This window comes from Oncorhynchus kisutch, linkage group LG22, assembly GCF_002021735.2.
Source record: "Oncorhynchus kisutch isolate 150728-3 linkage group LG22, Okis_V2, whole genome shotgun sequence".
NCBI lineage: Eukaryota > Metazoa > Chordata > Actinopteri > Salmoniformes > Salmonidae > Oncorhynchus > Oncorhynchus kisutch.
This window is the reverse complement of record NC_034195.2, coordinates 21,414,436-21,427,400: the sequence shown is the minus strand read 5'-3', so window position 1 is coordinate 21,427,400 and position 12,965 is coordinate 21,414,436. Positions and strand designations below refer to the sequence as shown.

Sequence of the window (12,965 nt, the reverse complement as noted above, 5' to 3'; positions counted from 1 at the left end):
ATTGATGTGTTGAAGGTACCAAACTGTCTGTTCAAGCAGTTGGCACACAGTTCGGACATTCATCGGTAAAACAAGACATGCAACCAGAGGTCACTTCACAGTCCCCAGGTCCAGAACAAAGGCTAGGAAACTCACAGTATTAAATAAAGCCATGACTACATGTAACTCTCTGCCACCCCAGGTAACTCAAGCTAGCAATAAAACCACTGCACAAATGGGACTGTGAAGATATATTGTACTTATATTGTATTGTAATTTGCACTGTACTATATATTAGACCTAGATAGTGTATGTACTGACATATAGGCTATATGTGGCATTTGGAATGTATGTATTTAAGTCATTGGCTGGCAAACCTACTTATCTGACCTAGCTATGCTCTCTGCTGTCTTCTGAAGCCCACAAAATGAAGCTCCTTCATTTTGTTGACGTTTAGGTTATATTCCTGGCATCACGTCAGGGCCCTCATCTCCTCCCTGTAGGCTGTCTCATTGTTGTTGGTAATCAGGCCTACCACTGTTGTTGTCTGCAAACTTGATGATCGAGTTAGAGGCATGCGTGGCCACGCAGTCATGGGTGAACAGGGAATACAGCAGGGGGCTGACCACACACCCTTGTGGGACCCCCGTGGATCAGCATAGTGGAGGTGTTGTTGCCTACCTTCACCACCTGAGGTCGGCCCGTCAGGAAGTCCGGGACCCAGTTGCACAATGTGCGATTCTGACACAGGGCCAATAGTGGTGCATGGTTAAAATCAGTAGGGAAGCCAAGCCAGAAAAAACACCATGATATATAGGCCTAAGGCCAAGACAATAAGAGACAGTTGCAGAATAAATTCAACCACACCTTTGTTTCATTACAAAACCGGAGAGCAACAGCTGTCCGGGGAAGTCCACAAACCATATTGCATGTAACAAACAGTTACATGACCTACAGCATGGTCAAGCAAGTTAAAATTTCCAACATTTTCAGACTACTAAACAAATATTGATTTCGAACCATGGATTGTTACTGTAAGTCGTAAAGAAAACAGGCGCTGCCTCCAGTTTTGTCGCACAATTTCAACATAATCTAATCACCTATGCTTAGTCTTATACAATGACAATTAAAAAATATCCAAAGCTAATCTAAATATGTTATGGCTGTCCATGGTACTGATTTATGTGTGTGTGTGTGCATGCAATTAGAAAAAAACATGTTGACTCACTACTTGTAGAAAGGCCAATGCCATCCTACTATTTCATGTTGCCTAAATGGTCTATGACCCTGTCATACACACTTAATTTTTGTTGTCCTAGGCTACCTTGCTAAAATGCTTCCTTTCATGGGCAACGATGCGCCAGCTAGTTAACATTAGCCGTTACTCCATCTAGCCATGTTGAACTTCCATCCTCTCAGGCCAGGGACAATGTATGGTTGGATCCGAATCACCGTTATAATCATTGGCCAGCATGGAGAATGGAGTATAACCACAAGTCCAAATCCCTATCGCCATCCATGGCAAATTTAGGAAAGGGACGATTTTAGCTAGCTAGGTAGCCATCGGAGGACAACGACACAACAATTCAAGTTCTGTCAATGACGTTTGACTTAACGTGATGTGATTGGTGTGAAGCCAAATGCAAACTGGCTTCCCTTTAAGCTTTTTTTGGGGTGTGCCAGAACCTTTCACAACTGAGCTCACTCGCTTTAGCTCAACGCTGATTGGCTATTATTTTATTTTTAAAATGATCAAGGGAGGCCAAATGCTCACTGGCTTTCCTTGCATTCAATGCTACAGGTGGCAACAATGGCATACTCTTTTTGACCAGACAGCATAGATGGGCTACAAACAGACACTGGGGGGGGAAGTCTGGCTTCCCTTGGCATCCATGAATACACACCACTGCCCAGGGCCCCAAGCTTAGTGATGAGGTTCGGAGGGCACTATGGTGTTGACGGCTGAGCTTTAGTCGATGGAAAGCATTCTTACATAGGTATTCCTCCTGTTAAGATGGGATAGGGCAGTGTGCAGTGCAATGGCGATTGCGTCATCATGTATATCACTTGCTTCCATTGTCATTGTCTCCTGTCAGTTTCTGCAGTTGAAGTTTCTGTTTGAAATGGGAAGGCATGGGCACAGCTGTTTCACAGTAATACTGTTAGCAGACTAACATGGCTGGCTGGATAACCCAATTAGTGTTCTAGCAGTAGAATGACATTCTAACCAAAATCAGATTCAGGTCAAAAACAATTAACCAAGGCTCTGAAAAAATGTGATTTCTTACCATCACAATCAACCCACTAAGATTTGAGTCATTTATTTGAGCTATGTACAGGTAATGCTGAATTTCACAATGAACAAAAAATAAATAAAATCACATTTCACCAATCAATCCTCTTAAGAGGTCACTAATTATAACCTCTTTCTCTCTTCCATTCACAGACTTATTTTAAAAATGTTCATTTATCTTCAAAAGATATAGTTGCTGTAGCTGTGCTGTCGTTGCGATTTGCAGTTGATATAATTATTTGAAGACATTATCCTTTATGTTTTTGGTGTGTCTCTAGATCTAGTGGGTGGGGTCTTAGGGCAGGAGAGGGGGTTTATGGTCATATAATATAACACTAACCTGGCTGGACCATCCCATCAGCACACACACCTTTTCCCTACTGGTTCCCTTGTACCCCCCAGCACCCTCCACAGCCTAGGAGGACTGGACTGGGGTGCCCACCTGTATCTATGGTTCTCTATGGTCTCCCAACCACACATGATCTGGAAGTGGGGTCTAGATGATTGGAGAGTTCATATCCCTATGATTGACAACAAAAAAACTATTTGAATGAATGACTCTTCTTTCTCTATCCACCTTCCCTCACTCATAATGTGATTATTATTATTTTTTCTCCCTTATTCCTGCCCGAATCCTTCTGTCTCCTCGATGGCAAACATAAGTTTCTCTTTCAGTTGCTCCAGGCTCCTGTAGGGTGGCAGGTCCAGACGATTGAAGCTGTGTGAGTGTTCGAGATGAAAAGAAAATTGACAGTGAGGGATACATTTGTGGTTAGCAGGGGTACATTCATAGATACAAAAGTAATGGACATGGTCATGGGAAAGAGAAATCAACTTTGGCAGAGGAATTTAGGAAAATGTCAGTCTCACCAGGTGTGACTTCTTGGAAGCCAAGTCTCCTTCCCCACCTTGTCTATACAGAATTTTTGTGGTCCATTACTCCCTAAGGGAAAGAGAGACCATGTAAGATTCTTGGGCAGGGAATTACATTTCTGTCAAAAGACATTTGACAGTAAAGGTGGTTATTGTATTAAGATAAAGTTATTTGCCAATTGTACACAACGTCCAAACCAAAATTAGACTTCAGCTTTATTTCAACCCCTCTGAGAGAGACACATATTTATACAGGTTAGAGAGGTTGGAGCTGCCACACAGTCCCCGTGGAGCAGTTGTTGTGGGTGGTTGTGTGCCTTTCTCAAGGGCACAACAGCAGGCAATGAAGAATTCAATAAATACATTTTTTATTTGAATAAAAATTTGCTAAAGTGCTACATTTCTGCATTTTGACATGTCCCTTTGTGCAACCCATGGTTCCAGGAAGATTTTAACCTACTTAACCCCAACATGTCTCCAGGTTTTCACCATCATTGTAAAGGTTTAGTTATTTTGTTGCTTTGACAAAGTCATTTCTGAAGATTAAATTAATAACAATGTGATTAGTGATTCATTCAATTACAAAAATAACATGTCTCTCATTTTAAGGTCAACCATGTTACTTGATCTGAACTGTCGTTTTAATATGATTTTTTATTTTTTTTCTCCAAAAGAAACATTGAACTGATTCTCTTTTTGACCGTTTTGTGGTGGAAGACTGAGTGGGTCGAGCATAACACATCAACCCTGTTACCCATAGATAGACAGGCTCGAAATGTTTTAACTACATACTTGTTTTTGCATCCATTGCCACTTCCTGTTGCACACAACCTACTATTCCCCCTGTCACAAGGATGATTTAAGACAAAATTGCCAACACGGTTACTTTATTTGGCACTTAATATACACTTAGAGTAATTATTTTTCTTTAACCTCTTGAGAACGTTTTTTTATTAAGTTGGACAATGTTTAAATTAGGTGAAAACAAACAGTTTTTCCCCCACCAAGTTATACATCTGAAAAGGCACCGAATTGGTGGAGCAACCGACCTATGAGTTCAGCAAACCCTCCGACTGGCAGACGGCATGTTCCTGTGACAAACTGGAGCAGGCGGATCCGCTTCTCATTGTCCATATCCTTTACCACCTGTATAACACACAGGTAAGACATGTCAAGGATGCACATAGTGAGATATAGACAGTCTCATATACACACAAGATGCTGTGAAGAGAGGCCACCATACCTGCCAGAACCAGTGTATCTGCTTGCTGTTCTTGGTATAGTGCCGATAGATGGTGTTCTTCTGCCAGTCACTGAGGTCTATCTCCTGCATGCCACATAGCATCAGCTGGAGGAAGGAATGAGACCGTACCATTAATCCAGTCAAAGAGAGGGAATCTGAAACAAATAGTCCCCTCTACCAACTTATAAGACTTTGCAAAAGCTTCATAACCTATAACACCGCCCTAGCTAACCCAGCATGTTCTTGCAGACTCTTTATATACCTCCAGCTCTTTCTCATCAAAGTAGCGTAGCCACTCCAGAGGCACAACCTCATTGAAGCCATCCAAGAAGGCCTTGGTCTGCTCCTCCACACCACGCATGAACCGCCAGTCTGTCAGCAGACTGAGGGAACAGGGATGAGATATAGCATTTTCTAAGCAACAAGGGAGGATATTTATTGAAACAAGTTGAGTGTCAACACGAAACAACATTAATGCTAGTCTGTGGAGTACCAATGTCTGGTATCACAGGGATTAACAGGCATACAGACAGGAGTCAAAGTAGTGACGGAGATGGCTGACCTGATGTACTCCTCCTTGTTCTCCGAGGTGACCAGCTCATTCTCTCCATCATCCTTCAGCTGGTGGGTGGACACCTTCCCTAGAATCTCCATATCCTGAGCAAAGTACAGCTCCACTCCACACTCCTCCAGACAGTTATCTCTGTAGACATAACACACACATAAAGCTTTAAGCTACGGAATGATGTCAAACACTTCCATCTTCACATACACTGTTTGCCATATTCAAACAGTCCCACACACACATAATGAAGGGGCGGGGTACTTACTTGACCCACATGATAGAGTTGTAGAACTCAGGGTCAATAGACTCCAAGTCTTTCAGAGTGGGTTTCTTGTTGAGCATACGCTTGTAGAATGGCAGAGTGAAGCCAGTATCGATGAACTTGCCATGGTACAGGGCCTAAAAGGAAGAGGGGAGGAGAGGTTGCAATAAGTACCATACCAAAACTAAAATATACCATAAGCGTCATCTCTCCTATGGGCCAATACACACCTAGATACAGACACATACGGCTCACGTCAACACCATCATCCCATAGACCCACTCCAATAACGCATACCGCCCCAACTGATCCACAGATGACGCAACCTCTATTGCACTCCACACTGCCCTTACCCACCTGGACAAAAGGAACACCTACGTGAGAATGCTGTTAATTGACTACAGCTCAGAGTTTAACACCATAGTGCCCTCAAAGCTCATCACCAAGCTAAGGAAGCGGAGACTGAACACCTCCCTCTGCGATTGGATCCTGGACTTACTGACGGGCAGCCCCCAGGTGGTAAGGGTAGGCAGCAACAGATCTGCCACGCTGACCCTCAACACAGGGGCCCCTCAAGGGTGCGTGCTTAGTCCCCTCCTGTACTCCCTGTTCACGCACGTTTGCACGGCCAAGCAGGACACCATCATTAAGTTTGCCGACAACACACCGGTGGTAGGCCTGTTCACGATGAGACAGCCTATAGGGAGGAGGTCAAAGACCTGGCAGTGTGGTGCCAGGACAACAACGTCTCCCTCAACGTGATCAAAGAAGATGATCGTGGACTACAGTAAAAGGAGGGGCGAGCACTCCACCATTCAAATCGACAGGGCTGTAGTGGAGCAGCTCAAGAGCTTCAAGTTCCTTGGTGTCCACATCACCAACAAACTATCATGGTCCAAAAACACCAGGACAGTCTTGAAGACTGCACGACAACGCTTATTCCCCCTCAGGAGACAAAAAATATTTGTCATGGGTCCTCAGATCCTCAAAAGGTTCTACAGCTGCATCATTGAGAGCATCATGGTTGCATCATCACCTGGTATGGTATCTGCTCGGCATCAGACCGCAAAGTGCTACAGAGAGTAGTGTATATGGCCCAGTACATCACTGGGGCCAAGCTTCCTGCCATCCAGGACCTCTGTACCAGGCGGTATCAAAGGAAGGCCCTAAAATGGCCAAAGACTCCAGCCACCCTAGTCATAGAACGTTTCTCTGCTACCGCACGGCAAGCGGTACCGAAGTGCCATGTCTAGGTCCAAAAGGCTCCTGAACAGCTTCTACCCCCAAGCCATAAGACTGCAGAACAGTTAATGAAATGGCTACTTGGAATATTTGTTGTTGCTGCTACTCTGTTTATTATTTATGCATTGTCACTTTACCCCTACCTACATATTACCTTGACTAACCTGTACCCCAGCACATTTGACTCGGTACCGGTACCCCCTGTATATAACCTTGTTATTGGAATTCTAGTGCGTTACTTATTTTTACTTTAGTTTATTTTAGTTTACTTTAGGAGGGGTCAGTGTCTCCTGACCCCTCCTGTCCCAGCCTCCAGTATTTATGCTGCAGTAGTTTGTGTCGGGGGGCTAGAGTCAGTCTGTTATATATCTGGAGTACTTCTCCTGTCTTGTCCTGTGTGAATTTAAGTATGCTCTCTAATTCTCTCTTTCTTTCTTTCTTTCTCTTTCGGAGGACCTGAGCCCTAGGACCATGCATCAGGACTACCTGGCATGATGACTCCTTGCTGTCCCCAGTCCACCTGGCCGTGCTGCTGCTCCAGTTTCAACTGTTCTGCCTGCGGCTATGGAACCCTGACCTGTTCACCGGACGTGCTACCTGTCCCAGACCTGCTGTTTGTTTTCAACTCTCTAGAGACAGCAGAAGCGGTAGATATAATCTTAATGATTGGCTATGAAAAGCCAACTGACATTTACTCCTGAGGTGCTGACTTGTTGCACCCTCGACAACTACTGTGATTATTATTATTTGACCATGTTGGTCATTTATGAACATGTTTGCCATGCTCTGTTATAATCTCCACCCGGCACAACCAGAAGAGGACTGGCCACCCCTCATAGCCTGGTTCCTCTCTAGGTTTCTTCCTAGGTTCTGGCCTTTCTAGGGAGTTTTTCCTCGCCACCGTGCTTCTACACCTGCATTGCTTGCTGTTTGGGATTTTAGGCTGGATTTCTGTACAGCACTTTGAGATATAAGCTGTTGTAAGAAAGGCTATATAAAATAATTTGATATTTAACTGCAACTGCATTGCTGATTAAGGGCTTGTAAGTAAGCATCTCATGACAGTCTACACCGGTTGTATTTGGCACGTGACAAATTAAATTGGATCTATTAGCCTAACCACAGTTAAGTGTTAACACACACACAAACACTTAGAGTCAGTCACAAGTCTGTCTCTGTGTGGAAAAGACTGATTGATTCAGTTAGTACTGAAGCAGTTGCTAAGACCCAGACTGTATAATGTAATAGCACAGAGCTCCAGTGTATATCTGTCCAAAAACAACAGACACCCTCCACTATGTGACTCAGTCTGTTCAGTCTGCAACGTCAGTACTAGCGTCATCCTCTGCTCTGAGAAACAGGACATGAAGCAGGGAGGGAGAGACGGGAAGTGGGGAGCAGGAGGAGATGGAGGGCAGTGAAAAGGAGGAGAAAGGGAGCCCAGAAAAGAGGGAGAGAAGACATGGGCTAGATGAGACAAGCATCTTTATAAGGGGTGTTGTGTGAAGTGTGCTAGCAGACTAAATATAGGCCATTATTGGCGGGTGTGGGCTGTGTGTGGCAGTGAGGTCATGCTCTGGAGGAGAGGAGGGGATTGAGAGGGGGGAGCTGTTGGTTTTGGGGCCTGTAGCTTCTGGATAGTGTCCCAGAGAGAGTTGGGTTTGGCAAGATGGGCAGTGGGGGAGGGGAGGGGAGGGTTCTTAGCATAACAGACTTGGCTTAAGGACACACAGCTTTAGAAACGACTGACAGATGAAGAACACTCCCCCACAGACAATCATACACTGTCCTCACCGCTCCTGTTGCTAAAAAAAAAACAGTGTGCTACACATCCTCACCATCTGTTCCTCAATTCTAACCATAACTATTGTTGTCGTTGACTTCGGTTGTTGCAGATCTGGGCAAAATTTGCCAATGGGGCATTGCTCACCATGGCAATGAATCGCCCTATGAAGCGGAAGTATGTGAGGTGGTCAGGGTTGATAGAGGAGGCGGGGTTGATCTGCAGACAGTAGTTGTTCTTCCCAGCGTACTCAAACAGACAGTACATGGGGTTCAACACCTCATGGGACAGCAGGAAGAACCACTCTCTGTATTGGGGAGAGAAAGGGCATTACACATCTATATCTAGAGACAGAACATTGTTTTCCCTCATGGAAAAGCAGGGTGTGTACGGGCTAACTACAACCCTTTAACCCTTCTGCCTATGCTTGAGGGCTACAAAGTGTTACTTTTTGCCATACCTGTTCCTTGTATTGAGTCGTGCAGAATTTTACAAAACGTCTCCTACATTACAAAACCACACAACATTTGACACCAGCAGCAAACATGACACAATCAGTGACTTTGACAGCACAATAAAGTTGCATGGTTGTTAAAATAGATGGTACAATTTCAAACTACTTTGTCAAAATGGGGTCTGGTTTATGCACACACCTGCAACTAAAACAAGCAAAACAAACATGTCAAATTCATAAATTATTCTACATATGGAGGTTATTCACGGTTCAGCAGTTTCAACAAAAACGTGTACTCCTGAAGAACACGTCTTGATTTTTCAATTTAGCATCATACTAAGTGGTGTAAATGTAGTGCAGTGTATGCTAATGAACCCCAAACAATGTTCATATAGCAACTCCATAACCAAACTCAGAAATGGCTTTCAAATGTCAATTTTCTGTCAGCAAAAAATAAAAGAGAAGCTGCCTCACTGGGGAATGGTCCAATCACTGAATTGTTGTTTCAAATCATTACATGTACACACTAAGCACATGGGCATACAGATATACATATACACAAAACACCATGAAGACAAGCAGTATAATGTCGAACATGAAATGCATGTAGAGAATGAAGCCCCGGCCACCACCAAGCCCCTGACCTTTGCCCCCACGGCCGGCCAGCTAGTCCCGGGGGTCGTACCGGGGCAGTGCAGACACCTCCAAACATCCCGTCCGTGGTTCTACCCTGTGGTAGAACAGCATGACGTAACCTACCATAGGGTAAAACCACTGGCGCGACACCAGAGACAGAGACACACGCAAACACAGACCACGTGGAGGAGGAGGGGGAGGAACAAAGCCCGGGATCCCACCGCTGACATCAACCAGAAGTGGACACACACTGTCAACAGTCCCCAAACACCAAAACAAACACAGACAACAGTGCAAGAGACAGGGGCAGTGAGGGAGATGATGAACGATGGATGACGGACATTTAAGTAAGGAATACAGGGTAGACCAGGAAGACTAAGAGCTGAGGTAGTAGAAAGAAAGACAACTGTTATAAGAGGCAGCAGGCCAGACATGCAGGCAGGAAACGGTCATCTTACCTAGCAATGCCTCCATAATCAAGACCTTCCTCTCCCCTCATGATGATGTAGAGTCTTCTACGCAAATCATAGGGTTTCACATTCATGATCTGAGGAAATAGAACAACAAAACACAGGCACATACAGCACATCAGAAATAAACTTCCACCCTACGACTATATAGTAGGTGGTACTAATGAATACATAACCAACTATAGCAACCCTCATGCAAGTTTAATCACGTAACATTTAGAATAGAATATCCTGACTCCATGTCATTCTTACCTGCTGAAATGAGTCTTCAAACAGAGTCTGTCTGGACACTGAGATTTTCACATGACTGGGTAAGGCATTGGACTGGAGAGGCAGAGAAAAGTGTAAAAATCTATTTCATCAATACTAGGCAGACAAAGAGATCTCAGGTCTGAACAGTAGAAAAGAACTGGGCTCGGGGTAAGAGCCTGTTTTCATAACAGAGGTCTAAGAGACGAGAGTCAGCACTTACATGGCACAGGAAGCGGAACTGGTGGTATTTCCACCTGAAGCTGCGATCATAGGCCCCAGGGGAACCACCTGTCCTCGACCTACAGAGAAACAAAATGAGCTTATTTTTTGCTGTTCCAGCAAGAAACAAAGGAAATCTCAAAGCCAGGTTTTACATTTGTACATGTCAGCGAAGGATACTGTAGCTGTACTGGGAAACGACAGGCCAATATGGCTGTCCCAAGCACATATGCTTAAGAGACTGGAAAAATGGGCCCCGCTATAGAGCTGAGCCCTGTTGCCGAGCTGCGCAATGAGGACTTATTCTATTGAAGTGAGGCAGTATTCTATTGAAGTGGTCAGATGTGACGTGCAGCAGGATTGAAATAACTGGGTTAAGCCCAGAGATGGAGGTATGCCTTGGTGGGCAGCTGTGTTAGTAGAAGCTACACCACTTCACTACAGACATACTGGATATGTGCCTCGTCAGCAGAGGATAAACCGAGAGGGCGAGAGAGAGCAAGGAAGGGGAAATATGGAGCCGAGGGAAAGAGAGAGAGAGAGGGGCCTCTAATATTCGCTTATTCGCTTTGTCAAAAGCTGCCAGGCACATCTTGGTTAGGAAGATTCAGACCAGAGAGGCAACCCTTTGGCTACAGATATGGACTGCAGCAGATCAAATGTAAAACATTTAAGACAGTTTAAAAACCCTAGATGAACACTCATCTAAAAATATAACACCAAGACCTCCTTATGTTTCAACATCAGTATGAACACTTGCGCTCTCTCATACACACACATTCATACGTACACACAGACAGAGTCAGACAGCAGAGCAGTCTGCTTTGGAGTTGATTTGTTGGCCCTGTTAATTTTCATGACATTCTTTTTTTTTGAAGATTTCAAAATAGGGCCATGCTTTAAGGCAAGACACATATGTTCATAAGAGTGTGTGCTTACGTGTGTGTGTGTGTGTGTGTGTGTGTGTGTACGTACTTATAATACCCTTTCTCATATCTAGGCTAGCTATCTATGCCCAAAAGATTGTCAACGTAAATACCCTCTGGTTCAATGAAACGGGGGGGGGGGGAAGGAAAATCCAAACTAAAGCAGGCTATGATGAGAGAATCCCTACACACACCATCGCTGAAGGAAAAAGCAATACGGTGCTTTTATCAGTAGAATTGATCAGAAACTCTAACTGCCCTTCTCAAAAATGGGTCTGCAGAATAATATTTACCCTGACTCAAACCCGGGACGAGGGTCTTTAAAGCTGGTGGTGCGAGAGTTGTGATCCACAAAATATCGGACTCCCTCCGTGGTGTACTTCATTTCCCAGCCAGGGGGCAGGGGGGGCTCCTGGATCATCCTGTAAGAGGGAAAGGGCAGTGAGCAGAGCCTAAACGTGAGGCTCCCCAAACGATGCACACCTGTCCCCCTCTGGCACCAGCCCTGGCCCGGTCCCACTATCAGCTCTCCCTGACCAGGACTCAAAACCTCTGACCTCAGTGGTGATGCATCTGAGACCACATGGATGTAGTTAAACAACATGAAAATATAAATATGAGGGAAAATATGACTCAACTTTGCTGAGGGGGTGAATGAGGGAGTGAAATAACTAATTGATGAATGAATAAAATGCTATGACACTGTAAAATGTCCTAAAAACCCACAATGATACAATTTGGATAATCCGGCCATCTGCATTTGGTGTAGTTTTGTTGTTCGATTTGATGTTAGGGGACAGCAGTACCACCCACACTAGTTCCATGGAAGATGCCCTTGGTCCCTCATTGACCAATACCTTACAATAAGTATCTAAACCCCACCCACACGGCTCAGAGATATGTTGACGCAGCCTTCAATTGAGGCGACATAGGACACTTCCCTATTGGCCTGTGCAGAATGATTTCAAAATATGGATCTCAATTACTGGTACATTATGTCTATGACTCTACATGATTAATTCCTATCGTTATAAGGATGTCTGATTAGTGTGCTGCATAGCGTTGGGCTCTCGAGCTACCAGTCCCTATCCTACACTAGTTAATGTAATATCAGTCAAAATAGCAATGTATGGTGGCATTTCTCTGAGACACCTGTGTGTACAAACATGAACAGACACACACACACACGCACACACACACACACACACACACTTTCACAGTGGAGGAAAGACAGATTGGCTTACCCTTGGGTTCTTGGGTCCTCCCACTGTGTGGTCCGTGTGTTGTGGTTGACAAAATACACCCTCCCATTGTCCTGCCGTTTCTCTACAGGGACCAAGAGAAGTGACTACAGTTAACAACAGGATAGATCAACAGTTGACTATTTGGTTTCAGTACAGAGTGACTGTGTGGGGAGATGTGAACGTCAACCGCAGTAGACGTTGAATTGTTGGGAGGAAAGAGAAAAAAGGATGGCTGAATCTGGCAAAGCTGACTGAAAACTGACGTGTCGGTGTGGCATTTCACTCGAGCTTGTTCCAAAATCCCTTCCTTACAATCCACCTCAGACAAAATGTTACAGATGTGTAAAAGGCAAAAACCTAAACTGAGGGAGAGCAGGAAAAATACTATTTGCTGACTATTTTCTATTTCTAGCAGTCGGAGTCCTACAATGACTACATGGTTACAATGACTACATGGAAGAAAATAACATGGCTACATGGAAGATAATAACATGGCTACATGGTTACAATGACTACATGGAAGA

General features: G+C 44.4%; 1 protein-coding gene across 5 annotated transcripts in view; it reads right to left on the bottom strand.

Moving 5' to 3' along the window:
• Positions 1-2,284: 2,284 nt before the first annotated feature.
• LOC109867081 (NEDD4-like E3 ubiquitin-protein ligase WWP2) overlaps positions 2,285-12,965 on the bottom strand; it is a 43,894-nt gene continuing 33,213 nt past the window's right edge. For 3 of the 5 annotated variants that reach the window (XM_020455995.2, XM_020455996.2, XM_031801389.1), the window contains exons 12-24: positions 12,442-12,523; positions 11,491-11,619; positions 10,273-10,351; positions 10,053-10,124; positions 9,789-9,877; positions 8,388-8,547; positions 5,219-5,352; positions 4,951-5,091; positions 4,651-4,771; positions 4,389-4,493; positions 4,195-4,291; positions 3,143-3,215; positions 2,285-2,990 (exon numbers count right to left, since the gene is read on the bottom strand). In XM_020455995.2, coding sequence (XP_020311584.1) covers positions 2,891-2,990; positions 3,143-3,215; positions 4,195-4,291; positions 4,389-4,493; positions 4,651-4,771; positions 4,951-5,091; positions 5,219-5,352; positions 8,388-8,547; positions 9,789-9,877; positions 10,053-10,124; positions 10,273-10,351; positions 11,491-11,619; positions 12,442-12,523 — 1,382 coding nt within the window. In that variant the 3' untranslated portion in view covers positions 2,285-2,890. The remainder of the gene's footprint in view (positions 2,991-3,142; positions 3,216-4,194; positions 4,292-4,388; positions 4,494-4,650; positions 4,772-4,950; positions 5,092-5,218; positions 5,353-8,387; positions 8,548-9,788; positions 9,878-10,052; positions 10,125-10,272; positions 10,352-11,490; positions 11,620-12,441; positions 12,524-12,965) is intronic. The other 2 variants (XM_031801391.1, XM_020455997.2) reach the window with 1 other exon arrangement.